Genomic DNA, 21,391 nt, shown 5'->3' with positions numbered 1-21,391 from the left:
GGATCCTTGATGACCCTTTAGTCCAAGTTTCATTGAATAAGATCATATACTTTCAAAATTATACTAAAAATTCAAAAACTGAACCTTAGGTTAAGTTTTTGATGTTGACGCCGCCACCGGAAAAGCGGCGCCTATGTCACGCTTATTGCTACGTAGGCGAAACAAAAATCTGAAAAGGAATTAAGAATGATTTTATTCGTTTCTTTTCTTGTTTAGTTTACGACTGAATGTGTTTTCCAAGAACATTTATAATTGCTGGTACTTCGGGGCCGGGGAATCTTGCAAATTAAATTGTCTCTTCAAAGCTACCATATATCATATTTTAAAACACAAGAATGGCTGGTGAAGGAGGCAACTCAATGGGGGACTCCCCCTCTCGTTCGAGCCGATTTCTGGCAGCTGTATTTTATGGAATATGTTCGATTATGATTGTGTTTATCAACAAGTCAGTCCTGACAACTTACAAGTGAGTAATTTACGTGAAATTCAAGTCCTAATGATGATGTTTTTGCGGTGGTGGGCTTGGCCGTGGCCGTGCATGGCTGGAGACCTATCGCCACGTAGCCGGTGGATGCGAGCAGTGCAGTTACGAACGTGCCGCTTCGCTCTGGCCCTGACTCTCGGCGATCCGCATGCCGCGCCTGGCCTGGGAGTCGTTGGGCTGAGAGCTAGGCGAACCCGAAGGTCATGAAGGTTGTATAGTTGTTGTTTGTTATTGTTGTTGGGTTTTAAGGCTTTCCAAACTGAAACCATGATTTCCGCCAGGCTATACTGTTCTTCAAGTTATTCATCAAAATATCTGTCACTTTTCTATTTCAACATTTGAAAACTGACACTCTAGTCTAGACTAGAGTCTAGACCTAGACTAGGTCTAGATGATCATCTAGACTATCTATTTGAAACCAATTCAATTTTTTTTTTTAAAGCATTGCAATCCATCCAAAATCAAGTAGACTAGACCTAATTGAATAAGAATAAATTATTTATTGTTTACGCACAATATGCAATTTATAAGGTGTATATAGACTACTTAATCATCTTAGAAGTAAATTCTTCAGTTATTCATTCAGTTTGGATGACTTTCAAAAGTGATTTTATGTTGTAGTGATTCAGCCTGAGCCATTACGGCTCTGGCGGCATATGCGCGTAAGTCCCGCATTAGGCGACACCCGCGGTAGTTTCCGCGGGCGTGCTTATCACTGGGAACGTTAGATTGAACCTGAGACTGCACGCGACAAACACTGTTGATTGCCCGTCTCTTCTGTCTCTTCGGTCTACTACTACTAGCGACGGTGGAGCTCCACTCAACGAGCAACACTTCAAGCGCTTCTTGAGACAGACTTCAAGCAGTATAGTATACAGCCTATGGTAGGATAAATCCTTATTATAGTCGTTTATGTAGTTATAGTTAAGATTTAGGCCCAGTAAGTTATATTCCGCTCCGTCACTACAATGGCGTAATCGGCAGGATTTTTTCGGACCTGTGTAAACTAAGTAAGATTTTGGAAAGAAACTAAGTAAGTTCTTACTTTTTAAGTAGGCAATAGGTCTTTCCTGTAAGAAACTAAGTAAGAAACTAAGTAAGTAAGCAAGTATTTTCCTTTAAGAAACTAAGTAGTCTAAGCAAGAAGTATTTTCCTTGAAGGAACTACGTACGTTAGTAAGTAAGCAAGAAGGAAGGATTGGGTAGGTACCTAAGTGGGATTTTTGACTGTCAGTCTTGTTTTGGATATCTGTGGATTTTGGGTTAAATCGTGGGTGGTATTTAATTTCATCTTCATTTCATCATTACTAATATTGTACGGCCATCTCGCCGAGCATTATACCGTGGAGATAGTTCCGCGGTGTTTTTCGGTGAGGTATATTGCCGGTTTAAGTGTAGTCCTTTAGTGTTACTTAGTAGGGTTTAGTTTTGGCCCGCTCGCTGAAGCTGTTCACCGTGGAGATAATTCCGCGGTGTTTTTCGGTGAGGTTTAGGGTTTCAGTATTTACCTGTCAGGCACTTAGTAAGCTATTAGGAAACTAAGTAGGGTATTAGTAAGTAAGCAAGGAGGAAAGATTGTATGTGTATTTAATTTTATCATTTGGTTATATAATCGTTGCTGATTTGAAGCCGGTTATGACCTCGGAGAGGGTTAAAGTGAATTATGGGACTGAGGAGGCTTTACTGGCCGTTGTGGATAGAACTAAGTCCCACAAGATTTTTAGTTGGAGGGAGCAATGTGGGAGTTTAACTGAGGAGTTATTTTTGCAGTGTCCCCGTCTCCATGAAGCCAAGGAGCTGGTACATTTATTTGATTTTGAGCCTTATCGGGTGGATCAGGCTGAGCAGGCACAGGGGGTGGGGGAGGGGACTGGGCAAACCTTGACTGCACAAACCCAGTCTGTCCAGAGTCCGGGTCCCGTTCCTTATGGGCATACAGTGTACCCCCCATTTTCGGGTGAAGGCCCAGCTGGGCCTATATCCGGGTCTGCGCCCTCCCCAGCTGGGCCCTCCGCCGACTATCGGCTTAGGGACGATAGCAGTGTACCCTCCAGGGAACCCCCACGTAGGGATTATCCCTCGTCTAGGGATTTCCCTCCTACTAATCATGGTCCATCTTCCAGGGAACCCCCACGTAGGGATTATTATTATCCCCCATCTAGAGAATCCCCTTCTAGTAATTGTGGTCCGCTTTCCAGGGAACCCCCACGTAGGGATTATGTTTATCCCCCTTCTGGGGAATCCCAACCTGACATTCAGTATCCTCCCAGGGAATCCTCACCAGGGGGTCAGGGAGAGTATCGGTCGCAGGGGCGCCGGGATTGGCCCCCCCGTCTGCCGAGGTCACTTAATTACGATGGGCGAACAAGTTGGCATTCCTTTCTCAGGAAGTTCACCAGTTATGCTGTATCGTGTCAGTGGAGCCCAAGCGAGTGTTTGGACGCACTGGGCTGGTGTTTGGAGGGGTCGGCCTCAGATTGTTTTTCGAACCTTAGGGATATGGGCACTAATTCTTATTACCATATGTTAACAGCGATGGGGCGTCGGTTTGGGGCTACCCGATTTCCGGAGGAGGCCATAGCCGAATTTCGAACGGCTCGCCAACTCCCGGAGGAGTCTCTTCTTGGGTGGTCCGATCGGCTCCAAGCTTTGTCCTTTGAAGCTTTTGGGTGGGACCAACGGGGTGACAGCACTCAAATGGTATTGCAGTTATGCCAGGGTTGTACGGATAAGGCGGCGGGTTTAACAGCTCTCAATACGCGCCCGAAGTCCGTCGAGGAGGCCCTGGAAGCCATCAGGTGGGCGCAACATACCCAACGTGTTGTTTATGGGGGCGAGGCTCGCCGTACGTATTCGGCTTCTCGGCAGCAGGTGCAGCAGACTTGCATGTACGATCAGGAGGTGGGCAGGTATGATACGGTAATTTATCATCATAGGCAACCCCATCCCCTAAATCGTTCCCCAACAGTTTCCGAAGGTCAAGATGTTCCCCGTCCGGCTCCTGTGGAGGACCGGGGGAAGGTCACAACGCCTTTTGAAGTTCAGGCCAGGAATGACATTGGCTATTTAAAAGAGGAAGTCGCCAGTCTTAAGACGCATGCGTACAATACCGATTGTATGCTAGAAGAAATACTGAAGACTGTTAAGTCTTTGGAGTTTTCTATGCTTTCCAATGCCCGCCCTCTATCTCCCGTGGCTACTGGTGTTCCGGAAAACCTGGAGGGGTCGGAGAGCGAGGCCGATCTCCGATCTGGAAATCGAGAGGCCTACAATCGGTAAATACTGGGGTAGTTAATGTAGTTAGTGACCCACCTGACTCTTCGGTCGGTCCCTTGGACAAGGTAGTTAATGTAGTTAGTGACCCACCTGACTCTTCGGTCGGTCCCTTGGACAAGGTAGTTAATGTTAGTGACCCGCCTGACTCTTCGGTCGGTCCCTTTGTCAAGGTAAATAATGTTAGTGACCCGCCTGACTCTTCGGTCGGTCCCTTTGTCCAGGTAGTTAATGTTATTGTCGGGGGGGAGGAGGTACATATGTACTATGGAACAGATTCCAGGGCAGCCTGTATCCAGAGAGTTTGTGTCGCTAGGACGGCCGTGGTGCCTCCTTCTAGTGGGAAGCGGGTAGGATGTAAGGTTGTTGGGAGTCCAGGGCTCCAGAGTGAGGACCTTTCCCTTTTCCAGCCCACCCAGAGGCTCCCATTTTGGATTCCTCGGATCGTGTTTGATCGGGGGAAATAACATGTTAAGTATATATATTATGGTTCATTATCAAAGCCATTCACAACGGCTCGTCCGCGAGGACATGGTGCCGGTTCCTGTTCCTGGGAAATAACATGTTTGTATTAAATATATATATTTTAGTTCACTTTTGTTTACACTGTTTAATTTCATTGTAAATCGTCCATTCTGAGTTCCTGAACTTTAAGTGTTGATGTTTTTAAACTGAATAGATAACAATTAAATAAAACTGAAAAGTTTCTGCTTCGGTTAGCGGAGTTATCTATGCTGAATTAGCTGCTCCGCTTTAAGAGCTGACTAGGAAGTATTCTTTCCACAGGGAGACAGAGCACTCAGGTGTGTTCGAGGCCTTAAAACGGCCGGCTTTTGATATCTCCCAAGTGACACTACGTGGTACTGGTTCCAATAATAAGTCAGAATATGATCATGTTTTGGGGGAGTAATTCCTCTGGAGTAATTCCTCTGGATCAACAAGAGCCTTTTGGATTTGCTTGATGGTGTTACGGGCCTGGGTGCCCTGAATGATATCAGGAACTTGCCGGCAGTGGCTATTGTGCCCCCGGGTGCCGAGTGGCCCAGAAAATGTAATTTTATTTTGTTGAAGTGTTTTCACCTTCTATATCATTTTCCATCTGATTTCAGTGATCTGCTTTTATCATTCTAATACTTCTTATATGCACCGTTTGGACTGCCTGTAGGGAGCCGTTTGGCTCTCATGTGGGATTGCCCAGTTTCTGGACATTGTACCATCCAAACTGCACTTGGGGAATGGGGAGCCAGTGGGCTCTTCCCCTTTTCTGCACACTTATTGCCATTCATCGTTTATGTTGATCACTCACACTTTCATGCTCGGTCACCTTGGGAATTGTAATGCCCCGGTTAATCCCTTATGCCTGTGCCAGGACGTTTTGCAATTTGTCATTATGTAATATGTATAACCGGCACGGTAAGGGTTAACTGGTATATTTCTGTTTCTTTATGCCTGTAATGCCCCGGTTAATCCCTTACGCCCGTGCCAGGACTGCTATTCTTTGTCATTTACACGTGACATCGGCACGGTAAGGGTTAACTGGTATATTTCTGTTTCTTTCTGTTCTTGATCCCTGGGACATTTCCGGGACTTGAATCCTATTTAGTACTTAAATATACCAAATTGTGGAATACAGTGCATTTTACATTTTACAGTGCATTTTACCTGTACTTTAAATAATATTTCCCGTACCAAAGTTTGGAATACAGTACGTTGTAAGGTATGATAAAGGCGCCCGCCCCCTGGAAAGACCAAGACTTCACTGGTGCTGGCAAGGAGGGTCCTTGACCCATCCACCAGCGGGAACGGCGTGACCCCGCACTGCGGTACGGGAGTAGTTTTAAGTTAGTTTTAGTTTAGTTTTAGTTAGAAGTAGGCTTCAAACTCATTAAGTGGGGAATAATGTAGTGATTCAGCCTGAGCCATTACGGCTCTGGCGGCATATGCGCGTAAGTCCCGCATTAGGCGACACCCGCGGTAGTTTCCGCGGGCGTGCTTATCACTGGGAACGTTAGATTGAACCTGAGACTGCACGCGACAAACACTGTTGATTGCCCGTCTCTTCTGTCTCTTCGGTCTACTACTACTAGCGACGGTGGAGCTCCACTCAACGAGCAACACTTCAAGCGCTTCTTGAGACAGACTTCAAGCAGTATAGTATACAGCCTATGGTAGGATAAATCCTTATTATAGTCGTTTATGTAGTTATAGTTAAGATTTAGGCCCAGTAAGTTATATTCCGCTCCGTCACTACAATGTTTTATGTCAATTGGCAATACAGAAACCAAGAACAATTAATAAGTAATATCAAGATGAATCTTTCTTAGTTGAACCTTTCACGCATTTATATTCATGCCTTGATCTTTCCCTTCCACTTTCCTTATGTTTCTCCTATTTTATTATATCAGTTTGTTGATTGTGAATATATATATTTATTGTAATTAAACTCTATATGCAATGTTGTTAAAATGATATAAAGTAATAAAGTGCCTCGTATGAGGAAAAGAGAAAAAAAATAAGAATAAATTGTAAATGAAAATAGAGTGAAATTTTCAAACAGATCAAAGAGTTTGATTGTGTTTGTACAATGGTAGCTCAATTTTCTGCGACTTGCTCAGTGATAATTGCTATGTGGTCACTACATTAATTAAGTTCCAAATTCGAACCTTAAATCTTTAACTCTAGCCATATTAATAAGTCTTTGATGAAATAAAGCCCAGAGCATGAAATCATACAGAACTGTATGAGAAATAATGAAATACTTATTACTTACTGTGTTGTTTTCATTACAGATTTCCTTCGTTCCAGATGGTTGGCTTGGGCCAGGTAAGCTACATGTAGTTCTACAGTAATTAGCTTTCCTTTCAAAGTGAAAAAAATCTATTAAGTGAAAAAATGATGCATCAAAGTTTGGATATATTTCCAAACTTTCGGGATCATTTGATTCCCCTATTTATTCACTATTGGGGTTAGAAGAACTAGGTCTACAAATACATAATATTAACAATCACAGAAAATTTCCAGCATATACAGTCAAACCTGCAACAGTGGTCACCTGTCTACAAAGACCACTTGTCTACAAAGGCCACTTTTTGTGTTTTCCCTCGGCGGTCGCTATAGACGGGTTTGACTGAAGTATATTATGTATATTGTAGCAAGTCAACATGACAAATTTGAATTTAGTACATGTACATAATTATGTATAAGAAGAAGTTCATTTTATGAATACAGCGAAAATCAGTATTTGCATTTATGTTTTATCTTTGGATATTTTAATATTTGTAGACACAAGGAAATTAGGGAAATCCTCTATGGTACAGATTTATAAAAAAAAGGACAAAATGTTTACATTTTAACATTTATAACTAGATGTATTTCTTTTCATTTACTCCAACAGATGCTGTCAACAATTGTCATACTATTCATAGGTAAAAGTTTGGGCATCATCAGCTATCCTGATTGGAACTGGCATATTCCAAAAAAGGTGAGAAAAATCTTAAATCGTAGAAAATCTAACTCATGAAAGTAGAATGAATACTGTGAAGAAGAAAAAAAATGCAGAGGAATCATCCAGTATATAGCTGTTGATGGCGTCACGACAAGTACTGCATTATAAAACACCTTGTCCAAGAGAACTAGACCAGACTCTGAAGTGCATTGTGACATTACCAATAGGAAAGTCTAAATTTCCTAAATGATGTTGATTGTCAAAAAAAAGTCTTGTTAAAGAAAACAAACATGAAAACAATCCTTTATTTAATTATTTCTTGTTATTTTCTGCTTCTGTCAAGGCTAACTGAACTCATATAATTCATATAAGATTCCTTCCCCATTCATTACAGTGCGTAAAAGACAGAGTAGTGATTGTAGTTTCAGGCAAGCATCTCGCAAGCTTTGTGGTTAGTGAAACCAACATTTTGTGATCTGGTTGAATATATTTGTATTTTGTAATTTGTAATAAATTATCAATGGATATTGATTGTTTATTTCAGATATTTCCGTTGCCTCTTATCTACATCTTGAATCTTGTGTTTGGATTAGGAAGCACACAACGTCTCAAGTGAGTACCGTTAAACACAGCATGTATCAGTCTAGATATAATTTTTCTACTCAATACATAATGCGTTTGTAATCCAAATCCTTTTTTGTTGTAATGGCTTTATTAACATTTGATATCATATATGAGAATAATTGATTGATTTTGTGAACCCCCCCCCCCCCCAAAAAAAAAAAAAAAAATAAAAAATTATAATAAAACCTTTAAAAAAATAGATGTTGTATTGCTCTTTTAATAAGTTTTTTTTTACCGTTTTTTTAGAAAAAAAATGTATGAAAACTGAGAAATATCCGCCCAAAGAGGGAGTAAAAAAAAGAAAAAGATTTCCGACCGGCCGACCCATGTTTTGGCACCTTAAGGGCAATACAACTTATTCTTTTTTAGGCCTAATAATAGTAGTAATAATATTGAACTAGCAGGACCCGTGGAAAATCCACGGGATTCTAGGGGGAGGGGAGGGGGGGGGGGGGGGGGGGGGGGGGGGGTAAATAGAAAGAGGCCTAGGTTTATGTGCTATCGAAAATAAAATTTGATTATATTTATATAGGGTCTAGACGATTTTTATAAAATATACGCTGTTTGACCATGAATGGCGCACAGTAATACCCGTTTTAATGCATTGATTTGATGAAGGAACTGTATCATAGTAAAAGTATTCTATCCAGCTAATCATATGTCTATGTTCTAAAAAGACCATCTGAATTTTCTTGTGAAAACTTTACTTTGAAAAATGATTATCGAAATTCAGCATACAACTATACATGGGCAGAATAATCACAATCTAAGCCCAGGTTTCATACCTCTATAGTCACGAAACTATATTGAAATAGGGGCAATAAGAGCAATTTCAAAGTGTTATCGAGTCTACTCTATAATAGCTCAGCTCAGCTCACACACAGTCACAGTTCCGACAGTGCTCGGCAGCAGTGGCGCACTGCACTGTCCGTGTGTGGACTCATGGCAGCTAGCTTGCAACTGGACTGTCAGTTACGATGAATTTCTTGTGAAAACTTTACTTTGAAGAATGATTTTCAAAATTCAGTAAACATGAACAGGATGATACCAAAGTAACCCTGCTTGCATACCTCTATTCACGTAAACTATATACAAATCACGGCAATCATCATAGAATCAGAGTCGAACCGACGGCCGACTGAGCTGTGAGTGTGACGGTCGGTGAGCGTAGAATCATCGCATACATTATACACGCAGCAGGTCCGCCTGGCCTACAAATCATATCATATAGAAAGACACATAACACGGGTAAAGCCCAACCCGTGAGAGCGTGCATTTCCTACATCCCATCACCCGGGTGAGTCATCTGTTAATATGTATTTCTTTTACATGCTACAAAGCATATCCTATAGCAAGAGGTCTAACTCGGGGTACGCCGCACCCATTACAATTAGATTTGCTACACCCGTTGCTGCGAGTGGATTCTCGTCTATTGTGTGTCTCTTCGTCTCTCTTTGATAATTAGACAGAGGGCGGGAGCACGCCTTGTCAACTCGCACTCGCGGGTTCGTTGCCTCTTTGCAATCCACGACGCCCGCTGTGCTCTCGGCCGCCCGTCCTCCCCGGGACCCCGAAACCGCGTTTAACGACATGGACGTCGATCGCGGGGTCGAGGTGGCATGCGGGTTACGGGAGACAGGTCTCGTGGAATTGTGCCGCCATCCCCGCGCCAGGGCAGAGGCGGTCGCGGTCGGGGAAAGACGTTTTTGAGGAACTGTTTTGGACCCCCCGCGGCGATTAGTGGTATTAGTATATAAGATAATAATGATAATAATGATAGATCAACAACAATACAATTTAAATGGGTCATGAGAAAAAGTGATACATTAACTATTAGGTTTTGTCCTAGACCTGTTTAATGTTTTTCCAAGTACTAGCCATGGTGGCCAATTTTTAAAAAATTAAAAAACAGTTGGTAATCTTTAAGTATAAATTGCCTCCCATAGCAAACTTATCCATTTTTTATATTTTGTGAAGTACAACTTATCATACTGTAACTTATGAGTCTAAATGTTATTTGCATGAACTGTAACATGATCCAGAGTTTGATTATTTTGAATGAACTCTATTTTTTCTTCTTCTTTTCACAGTCTTCCCATGTTTACAGTACTGAGGAGATTTTCCATCCTCTTCACCATGATTGCAGAATTCTTAATTTTAGGGTAAGTTGCCATCAACCTCCTTTAATTCCTACAGCGAAAAATTACCAGTATTCCTTTTAACCACGAACTGTTGAGTGTTTCATTACCAGCAATTAAGGCCTTAAAATTTAGCTTTATATATTGGGTTGATACTTGATGGAGTAATCCCTTTGGCAGCTCACTCACGAAGCTGTACTGGGATGGTAGGTGAGGCGAGTAACTACAAGGAGTGCCATGAAGTGCAGAAATAGTGTGTGGACAAAGCACTTGACAATTTACAGTAAAATATGCTGAGTCCAGTGCAAGTAAAAACCACGCCATTAAACTTGGACTTGAAATTTAAATGAAGGCATGAAAAAAGTTAGAAACTTGTTTGAGGTTATTGACTCATAAAGTTAATATCAATATTGGCAAATCACAGGTATTATCGATGTCTGATACATTAGTAGGAATCTCAATAGATACGTCATGCTGCTGCAATATCATTAGAACACTATTTGCCATTTTGGAAAAACAATGTTATTTTTTTTTTGTTCTTCTTTTCTTTCTTTTGATGCTTCGCCATATTTTCTAAAACTATTTTCTTAAATCATTTTCTTAAAATAAGAGTCCTACATGTACATGTGGTATACTGTATGTACATGTAATTTTAAAAAGATTTGTTAGTAATAAAAATGTCCATTGTGTTGACAATCCATTTATGTTATTACCTGGAATGAATTTTAATAGCCTGCTTCTTTCTTCCTATCCTTGCTGTCTTTAATCTCAGAGTAAGAGCTTCAACCAAGGTCCAGGTGGTCGTTATTTCTATGATTATTGGTGCTATCATTGCAGCAAGGTACGAAAATTTCTCTCTCTCTCTCTCTCTCTCTCTTTCCCTCTCCATTTTCTCTTTATTTTCTCTCTCTCCCTTTCTCTTTCTTTTTCTCTTTCTTTTTCTCTTTCTTTTTCTCTTTCTTTTTCTCTCTCTGTCTATCTATCTATCTATCTAACTATCTCCCTATCTCTATTTATCTATCTATCTATCATTTAAAGGAACCGTCAAGTTTTGTTACAGAGGGTGCTACACAACATTTTTTTTGTGGGATAATGAAGAACCGAGTTTCAAATTTGAAAGAATATACAATTTAAATGACAAAATGATCTTTGTTTGATCAAAATCGGTTCACAGACGGCTGAAATATCCATAAATATAACCATTTCTAATATTTGTGGTGCCCCACAAATATTCAGTAATTTGAACCAGCCATGGAAAAAAGAGATAGGGCCTTATACATTTTATTCCAGCCAATGCCAATATAGGCTTTTTGTAGGCTTTTTGTAGGCTTTTTGTGTTGGTTATAATATGCACAACCAGCCGGCCCTTGTATTGTTATTACTAATTAATTAATTTTTTAACGGTCACCATATTTTTTTTTAAAGTGGTGCTGAATTAGTATGATCATTTTCAATCTAAATTCACACATTTTGGGGTCTAAAATTACCTTCATAGCAATTTTAGGTTCTAAAAGTGCACTAGAAATGTCATAAATAAGAATAAGAGCGATAACCATGCACTTTGAAGACATTTGTGGTCTTAAACAAGAACTCAACTATCCCTTTAAAATGGAATCTTCTTGAGTCCCTATGTGCAATGGGTCACTCTTTTATGAAAGAAAAAACAAATTTTAAAGGATGCCGATGAATATTAAATTAAACATGGATGTTTGATTCTTGAATGTAAATTTAATTCCATAATATCCTAATTAGTAGAATATGGCAAACTGGGAATAGACATATTCAAGAGCATCTAATAGTTGAAACTCCATCCTAGATATCTTAATTATCAGAATTAAATTAAATCAAATTGATTAAATATCAAAATCATTTTAGCTCTTTACTTTATATTAATGAATATTTTTGATTTTCTGTTAATTCCTCTATCTGTCTCCTTTCTTTCCCTGTTAGCGATGACTTGGCCTTTGATGCATTAGGGTATTTCTTCATTCTAACCAACGATGTCTTCACAGCAGCGAACGGGGTGGTCATGAAGAAGAAACTCAATTCTAAGGTGAGGTATTGCTGAGTTTGTAAAATCATTGGGAAAAAAAGAAATATATAAGATTTATAGAATACAGTTGCCTTTGCTGAATATATCTTTTAAAGATTTTATTACATGGTTTTGGGCATTCATTTTTTATTTGAGGCAGAATCTGGTTTTGAAATTGTGGGGTGGTGTTTGCTCTGGTCAAGAATGAAGGAACCGTTTCCTGTGCATGGGTTATAGGTGTATTCACATTATGCACTGGTAGTTTGTTTGTTTTTCTGTTTCCTTACTAGATATTTTGTTGGTTTTATTTTTATGTTGAATAGGCTGTGGATTTGATTGTTTTTTATTTTGTTGTTGCCAGGACTGTGTTGCTTCAGCGTACGTTAGCCCCTTTGTATACCGTATCTGCTGCTCCTGCTTTGCCTTTTTGGCTTGTGCGCAGCCGCTGTAGGCTGCAGAGTGGTTTTCCCCGCAATTTACGCACTTTCGGTCTTCTTTTTTTTTTACACTCATCGAACGAGTGGTTTTCTCCACTTCGGACGCATCTTTTTTTGGAATTACATTGTGAAGCATTGTGTCTGAATCTTTGGCATTGATAACATCTAATTACAGGTGGGACATATTGTTTTACATGCTTGATTTCAGGGGGATGGTGACTTTACTGAAGGTTAAAATAACGCAGCGCATGGGAATTTGAGAGATATGGCGCTTTCCTTCTATTATTTCGTCTGTTCGGACTCTTTTCACCATCCTCTTCACCCCAATCACATTCCGAGTTTTAAATTCATTTAGAATTTCCTCTTCCTTCATTTCCAGTGGGATATCATAAAAGAATCCCTTTGCTCCGTTCACTCCTTCACTGACTTTTACATCAACACTTCCTATTTTGTTAATCTCTGAAATAGCCTTTACCTTCTTAGTGTTCTTACACTTGATTAAAAGTCCTGTATTCGTGGTTTTGATAAATTCTACAGGGTTCACGTAGACTTCCCGAATTGCCTTGGCTATTTGTATGGGATTGACATTGTTCAATGATTTTGTCTTATCTATTGGGGTTATGAAAATGTTTAAACCCTGTTGGTTGGAGTTTGGTGAAGTGATGTAGAAAGTGTTGTTCAAGGAGTATGATTCTAAGGCTTATGATTCTGGTTTTAAGTTCTCTATATTAGTAGAGCTTCTCCCACGTCTTCTTTTTGCAGGATTGTCTTCTCTTTTTCGGCTTTGCACAGTTTGAAATACCATTTCATCCTCGCTCATCATGGATCTTATCAGCTCGGAGGCAGGAGCCGCCATGATTGGCTTTGGAAAAAAAGGCGCGAAATTTGATTAGCGTATCGTGCAGCTTATTATAATGAAGTGCTGAAAAGTGTTTGAAAAGCCCACAGTGTGTGCTTACCTTACCTTAGTCTTCTTCTTCTGTTTTGGCTTATTGGCGATTAGTTAGTTGTGACTATTGTCGCCAAAATACTTTACGTCACATGATTATCTCTCATTTTGTTTAAATTAATTTTTTTATATTTCGTTTTATAGTTATCTGTCTTTTAAGATAATATTGAAGCAGTTTTGTGCAACTCACCAAATTGACCAAGCCCCCCCCCCCCCACTCAATTCCACATAGTGCTTACCCTGCCCTTGTCTATACGATGCCATCTAACCACTCAGCGTATTTAATACATTCACTGACTTTTCAGTGGGCATACATGTAGGTAACTTAGGAATAGGCTAGGGGGCATTTGTGTACCTAAGTTTTCCAAGGGGTTCTTATTCAATCTCAAAATTTGAAAATAAGACAAAATTTAAGCAAAAGATTTGTGGGCTTGGTAAGTGTAACCTTACAGTGCAGATTATTTGTTATATCTATATAGACATCAACACATACACATATACACATGCATATAAGTATATACATACATGTACATACCTACACACATGCATCTGCCTTTAAATTTAAAAATCTATACGTAGCCTATCATGCAGGCTTGTCCAAAAAAAAAGGATTTTTAGAGCATTTTGTTAAAATACGTAATTCTGTTAAGTACAGCCTCCGATGTATGGTATCCTTCAGTTCAAATTTTCTTTTCTCACACACAATTTCACTATTCAGGAGCTGGGGAAGTACGGTATCCTGTACTACAATGCCATCTTCATGTTCCTCCCTACCCTGGCCGTGTCCTACTTCACAGGCGATCTTGACAGGGCCATGGCGTTCCAGAGCTGGGGAGATACCACGTTCCAAGTTCTCTTCTTCCTCTCGTGTGTGATGGGGTAAGTATATTATACAGTTTCACATTGTTTTAGCGACCACCTGTATAGAAAGACCACCTGTCTGTATATAAAGGCCACATTTTTTGTTTCCCTTGAATTTGTGTTCTCATTGAAATCTGTAATAAAGGAACCTGTACATAAAGACCACCTACCTATAAAGACCACCTTTCATGTTTCCCTTGAGCGGTCTTTATATACAGGTTTCATTGTATCATAAAAAATAATAGATATGAATGAAATTATGTGTTTGCTGTTGTTGTAAAGATGCCATTGTTCATTACTTGCATATTGTTATAGACCAATTAATGGACAGAATATAATGATAATGTAATGATATTCTGTTCTGGTATAGTGCTCATGTCTGACAGACCTGACACTCCTGGCGCTCCATAATTATTACCCTGGCTTTAGCATGGCGGCCATTATGGCATTGGTTAAACTGGATTTCAATGTGTCATGACAATTACATACTTTTACCAAGCAAAGGTAGCACCGTATTCAGAATACTGCTCCATGATGTCATCACAAATCATTATGCATTTCATTGTTGTGACACATTCAGTATGTTTATATGAATACATTGGTACTAATTATTTCCCAATTGTCTCTTTTATTTTGTTCTCTTTCTCTAGGTTTGTGTTGATGTATTCAATAGTAATGTGCACCAGTCTCAACTCAGCATTAACGACAACCATTGTAGGCTGTCTAAAGGTAATAATTCAAATGACCACTCTTTTTATAAGTTCCATTTTACTTTTGAAGTCAGCCCTGGAACGTCCGTACAGCACCAACACTAGATACTCTAGGAAGTACTTTAAAAAAAAAAACTAGTTTTCCCCGTCTTTATACCATGTTAAAGTTGATACTCTAAAACAATCCCAAATACTGAGATAATTACATAAATAGAAAGCTTTTAACCCCCATAATAACACCAAATGGTGTCCACCCGACAAAACAAGTTTAGAATAATGAATTTATTCGAGTAAACTCTACCAAAATATCTAAGTCTGAAACCCGGAAGTGCACGTAGAGTTGGGCCTCTATCCGTGACGTCACAAACGGGACTCATGGGCTCAGTGAGAGTGAATAGCAGTGATATCCCTACGTAAATGCTATCCTGTCAGAGCTTAGATTTGTTGTTGTTAAGGAGTATATTTGATGGATTTTCTGTTTTCATTTGAATGAAGAATAACGAAGCAACATTTTCCAGTCGCTGATTTCTTTTTATATCCTCATATTCACCTATTTGGTAGAGATTTAAGATGAGTTTACTGCTTAGGAATTAAAGTTAAATCGTGCACGTATGAATAGGCGGATGCATTATATTGTCATCAGATAAGGTACAGGAGCAGTTTTGTAAAACGAATAGGTCTAGAACTATACTTATCATAGATGTGTGTGACTTCCTCAAAAAAGGATACAGTACCAGTTAAACATTTTATGTTGTAAAATATCAAACTTGAACGAGATCATGCAAGCGCGCTTCCTCTATAATATTTTGGCGAGTGATGCGGCTCTTGCATGAACGTTCGTGAAGCGAGCAGAATCGGGAGGTAAGACCAAGCCGCTGCGCTAGGCGCTGCTTGCTTGTGATGGAACGTATGTGCGCTAGTTATATGTTTATCGGCAATTGCAAGAGAATGAAAGCGACGTTGCCAGCTAAGAAAAACAACTAACAAAGACTTGGTAGATGAAGGATATTCAGGGCCATGGAAGGCGAAAGACATGGGAAAAAGGAAGAAGAAACCATCGGGAGTTCGCTGTAGTGTATGGTAATGAACTGTGCATGGGTAGACAGCTACTGTTCACTCCGTGCCTGGGCCAATTTCAACACCAAAACAAAAATTACATGGTGAAAATATCGACTAATACTGTAGCACATCGTTGGCATGTATATGTCATAATGTTTAAAAGGGGAATTGATATTAATACTATGAAGTACTAGGGGAAGGTAAAGAATTGTACATAGAATTATGATTTATTAGACTTTTCAGCCTTTGAAACAAAAATATGCAGAAAATCGTATCACTCTGCACATGTTTGCTATGGAACATCCGGGTACGTGAATATACTCTTTCCAGGACGTGAGGTCATAAATAGTAGACCAGCGCCGTGACTGATTTTCTATGCAAAGAGAGGCGGATATTTTCGACATTTCAATCAAGGATTTTGAGTAGACAGAATTTTTGTGTGATATACTAAGTAATTGAAAAACTTAAAAATAACATATACTTGCCGTAGGTAACAAATTAAGGGACATTTATTTGCTTAGAGTATCAACTTTAAGCACTGTGAAACCAATCGTATAAGAGCGCTATATACATGTAAATGATCATATTATCATTGTTATTATTATTATTTAATATGTGATTGGAGTCCAGAATTGTCTAATATGATTATTACCGTTGCAAAGTTTTGTAGTTCTGCCAGTAAAAACAACATGGCCCAGATGATTCTGAATAATGCTAATATTTTTTTGTTGTCTACCCCTCTCTCTCTCTCTCTTGACAGAATTTGTGTGTGACATATGCAGGGATGTTCATAGGAGGGGACTATATTTTCAGTTGGACAAACTTCATTGGGCTCAACATCAGGTAAGAATATAGTCGGACCAAGACGTGAAATTGAACTGCTCGAACTTCCATTTTCTACTCTTACAGCTAAAAGGCAAGGCGGTTCAGTGTCTCCTTTTAGTGACGTTTTATTTCCATCTTTTGGGAAGAGCAAAAATTGCTGGAAATTTTGAGTCCATTTCTGTTGCAGTACATAGTGCTGTTCATGGATAAGAACAATTTCAATGGCGAGTCATCATTGACGTCTCTAAATTGGTAACGCAGAATTAAATTTGTAATCAATATTTTTGTGTACATATTTATTAGCAATTTCTTGGTGTTGTTTTGTCCTTTTTATTCACACTATTTCATTTTCATTTTTTTTTTATAAACAAAAAAAAATTCACCAAAGTCATGGAAATTGATCATGTGTGGGCCCTCTGTGGCTATGGCATCCTCCCAGTTCAAAGATAAACTTGAGTTCTGGTAAAAAAAAAAAAATGAATTCTCACAGAATCTAACGAAACTTACACTGAATGTTCAAAATTACAAATAAATGTGCCATGTGCCAAACAATTTTGGAAGAAAATGTATACTGGCTGAGTAATGAGCATAGAAAGATAAGGAAATTAAGGTAGTACTAGCCCTGACACCATTTGTGTTGTCCCATATACTTCTTTCTGTGTACAGTGATTGTTACTTTACCAAGACTGGGCCAAAATTATGATGATTTTGATGACTCCAAAACCTTGCATTACACACCAATACTTACATGCTATATGATCAACTTTTCTGATCTATTCCACACGCTTTCTTTCACAATGCAATCGCATTACCAGAACTCACCTTTATCTTTAAACTGACAATGGGCATGGCATTCATTTGGCGCACCCATACCAATGGTGCTGTATCTCATCTTTTAAAAAAAGGCAAAAATGGGTTATGGAAAATTATGGAATTTGGTTCTTATATTTCTGTTGGAACCTTTATATATATATATATATATATATATATCAAAGGATAATATTGCAAAGCCATTATGTCGCACAAAGCAATCATTTCCCGAATTGATGTCTATTTTTGTGAAACGAGCGACCATCCAGAGAGGCAAAGAAAACAACTGAAGTGTTAAACATTTTTTTTTTTTTTTGGTGTTGCAATTTATCCAAATACATTTTTCTCTACCTCTATTTTGCAGTGTGTTTGGAAGCATAGTATATTCTTACTTCACGTTCATTGAGAAACAACCACCATCTAAACCAGAACAGACAGCTCAGAAAGGCAGTGTGGAGAATGGGACGATTAGAGTATGACCCATGCTGGACCACGCCACATCTAGACCTGGGGCCCGTTTCACAAAGCCTTTTTTCAATGACAAATGACAAAATCAGTGACAAATCTACTGATAACCAATCAGAAGCAAGGATTTCACTAGCCTATAACAAAAACTGTCATTTGTCACTGATGACAAGTTTTGTGAAATGCCCCCAGGTCTATAAGTGAATGCATGGACCTACAACGATAATTCAAAAGGTATGGTTCAGGCAGGACCAGCCATCCTGGACCTGGTTTATCAGATATAGAACTACCACTTAATAGATGTAGAAGGAGTCTAGTAAAGCATGAACCAGGCTGGACCATCCCCGGCTAGACCTGTTCTATCAGTGGTTTGTTGGACCTACAACATTCTTGACCCTGTCGGAGATGACGATCGGTTGTAGAACTTCCATTGCATGGACCTATACTCAATTGTAGATGTGGCCAGTAACATGGGACAAAATAGCTTGGACCAGCCCATTAATAAGGCTGGATATATATGTTGTGCGGGAAATGTGCACTCCTAAGGTGCATGTTGTTTTGTTAGCCGGTAGTGGCCATGGTATTATAGGTGATGAATTGCATTTTACAATCGTATTTTAGGTTTTTCCTGGCGATGCTTTATTGCTGCAATCTGAAGTTGAAACTCATGTTCAGTTTTGGTAAGTCCTCCAAAACTCCTCGTCAAATTTTATACTACCTTGTAAGTCCCGTCAGCTTTCCCTCCAAACTATGAGTAGTACATGTTTCTTCTGAATCTCTGTTATATGTATATGATTTTTTTAAATAATTTAGAAACCATCCTGGGATGAACAAATTCTAATGACAGTAACCTGCACTACTCACATGTAAACCTATGGCAACTGTGAGTATACGCTACAGTTGACACACACCTTGTCTCTTAGAGCGCTGAGATTAATCCATCAGGGTGGAAGGGTCCTAGCATAGGGGAGTGTATAGCCTTTATCTAGCATTCCCTGCAGATATTTACACTAGTCTACATGTACAATTCACCGGAAATCATGGATAGCATACTAAATGATTTCACACATGTATCTTTTGATTCAAGGATAACCCCATGAGACTATATATTTAACATTTTTCTTTCCAATTTTCTTTTGCTACCTTAATTGTACATGAGCTGTTAAATATAGACTGATTCTTTTTACTACAAAAGACATTTTACATTTTGAAATTCAACTTCAAAGAGGCTCAAGTTTGGTGATGGGAATACATAAAAGTTATGGGTGACAGTGAAGTTTGCAAATGTTTACTGGTATGTTACCTGAGAATCTTATCACAGTTGCAGGTTTCAGGCTTATGCCTTTTTGATGCGAGATCGTGTAGGGTAAATATTTAAGATAAGGCTGTAATCCCGTGTGACGTTTTAAATAATGATTGTCTTTAATATATTTATATGACAGAATATAAATACATGTACAGTTTATCATGTGTGTGCAAGTGTACATAAAATTTGTATATATATCATATGAATAATGAAAATGCATGAAATGACAATTGAGCCCTACCAACTCTATTTTAATGATTTCAAGATCAGATTTTGTATTTTTCTACATTGCCAAAGCTGATATGAAAAGACATGTATATGAGTCGAAAATTCTGAATATACTATGCTCTAATGAAGGATTTTTGTTTAATTTTAGGGGTGAATACAGTGTTTGTTTACAATAGATTCATAGACTGGTGGTATGCATGCATTATTTCTTTAGATATTCTGTATATGCAATGTAGGGTACATACAGGGTATATTTGCATTTTTTATATTTTTTAACCTTGCACCTTGAGTGATGTCTTTGGATAACATTCATGCTACCTTCCACAACCAATGTGCACAGTTTTACATGAACAGTAGATAATATTGTGCATGTTTGACTCAAAGGGCAACCTGAATGTGATGCAGGAGGATGCTACACTCTGTACAGCACAAAAAGCAAGCGTTAAGGTATAGTGATAACAATACTGTATTTTATGATGTAATAAAAGAAACTAGATCATTGAACATCGAGTGATCAGATTTATGCTGACCACACTATCCCATTTTTTATATCCAAGTTGCGGTAATAACAGGGTACATTTGATATGCATGTACTTTCATATTTCATTTATACAATTCAGGTTGTAGAATTAAAGGTAAAGACCAGTATTGGAAACGCCCCAATTTCAAAAAATGAAATGGAAGCTCTTATTACCAATCATGTGAAAGAATATGTTTTGAATATTACATGATGATAAAAATTTTGACGGGAAACCGCCTACTAATTGATATATTTGGTAAATTAGTGTATCTCTTGCCTGTTGAGAGATATGAAATGCACGTGTCGCGCACGTGTGTGTAGTCCCATATACATCTTTCTGTGTACAGTGCTTCTAACTTCATGAAGACTTGGCCAAATTTCTTATCATTTTGATGATTCCAGAACCTTGCAGTACATCTATGCTAGGTGATCAACCTTTTCTGATCGATTTCACAACGTTTCTTTCACAATGCAATCGCATGTCCATAACTGGTCTTTAGCTTTAAAGAAAGTGCAGTTGGTGGACATTGATATGCTATGGAAATCAGTTCCCAACTCATATTTAAAAGATGCATCATGGCTGATAGTGATGATGGTGATGGTAATGGTGATGGTGGTAGGGACAGACAACGATTGTGGTGATAATGATGTAGATAGTGGTGATAGTGAGGTTAGTAGTTGTAGGGCCTCATCTTTGAATGAGCACAAATTAAGCAAGTGTAGTCGGTGATAACATTCACTGTTTTCTTTGAAATCGTTTTATAGGCTGAAAGAGTTGTGCTAATAGTGGTGTACATTTTAAGTATTCATACCTTTCAAGTGTACTTGTTTTTTTACCTGTATGTATTATAATTTATGAGAATGATATATGTTATAAGAGTAATGGTTCATGCCTGTATGTAGAGGTACATTAATATATTCACTCAATTTTAAGTTATATATACTTTGGTATTAAGGACCAAAAAGCATTACTTTCATGAATATTAATTATTATTTGCGTTATTTTTTAAAGGTTGTAAGCGTACATGTATTGTATGTATTTCATTCAAATTATTGAAATGTGTGCTGAATCATAGTGAAACTGCCAACAACAACTGCTGTTTATTTATGTTTACTTGTACATGTACCGGTATTACCTTATGGCCCCCACTGTGATATTCAAATTTTGCAGAGTGTTAAAACTCTTGAAAACAGAAACCATATGTACATGTATTAACAAACACAT

The 21,391-nt window shown here is 38.7% G+C and overlaps 1 protein-coding gene across 2 annotated transcripts; it reads left to right on the top strand.

Annotated features, from left to right (window-relative positions):
* Positions 1-302: 302 nt before the first annotated feature.
* On the top strand, positions 303-19,994 carry LOC577438 (UDP-glucuronic acid/UDP-N-acetylgalactosamine transporter). Of its 2 annotated transcripts, none has more exons than XM_030996001.1 (11): positions 303-466; positions 6,547-6,580; positions 7,152-7,238; positions 7,747-7,814; positions 9,917-9,988; positions 10,737-10,805; positions 11,915-12,017; positions 14,101-14,261; positions 14,894-14,972; positions 16,773-16,855; positions 18,012-19,994. In XM_030996001.1, the coding sequence occupies exons 1-11, from the start codon at positions 336-338 to the stop codon at positions 18,124-18,126; spliced, it is 1,002 nt and encodes a 333-aa protein (XP_030851861.1). In that variant the 5' UTR covers positions 303-335; the 3' UTR covers positions 18,127-19,994. The 2 variants fall into 2 exon arrangements, with proteins under 2 accessions (XP_030851861.1, XP_030851860.1); XM_030996000.1 differs by lacking the exon at positions 303-466 and adding an exon at positions 524-684.
* Positions 19,995-21,391: the final 1,397 nt, after the last annotated feature.

This window comes from Strongylocentrotus purpuratus, unplaced genomic scaffold (genome assembly GCF_000002235.5).
Source record: "Strongylocentrotus purpuratus isolate Spur 01 unplaced genomic scaffold, Spur_5.0 spur5_scaffold_3, whole genome shotgun sequence".
Lineage (NCBI taxonomy): Eukaryota > Metazoa > Echinodermata > Echinoidea > Camarodonta > Strongylocentrotidae > Strongylocentrotus > Strongylocentrotus purpuratus.
The sequence above is the reverse complement of the archived record's forward strand: the minus strand, read 5'-3'. Positions and strand labels throughout refer to the sequence as shown.

What these genes read in the sequence shown, in the direction of transcription:
- LOC577438 (XM_030996000.1), top strand. Translation starts at nt 539, where the DNA reads ATGGCTGGAGACCTATCGCCACGTAGCCGGTGGATGCGAGCAGTGCAG. An exon ending in ACTGGCATATTCCAAAAAAG is followed by an intron (nt 7,239 to 7,746) that starts GTGAGAAAAATC and finishes TGTTTATTTCAG; the next exon opens with ATATTTCCGTTGCCTCTTAT. An exon ending in GGAAGCACACAACGTCTCAA is followed by an intron (nt 7,815 to 9,916) that starts GTGAGTACCGTT and finishes TTCTTTTCACAG; the next exon opens with TCTTCCCATGTTTACAGTAC.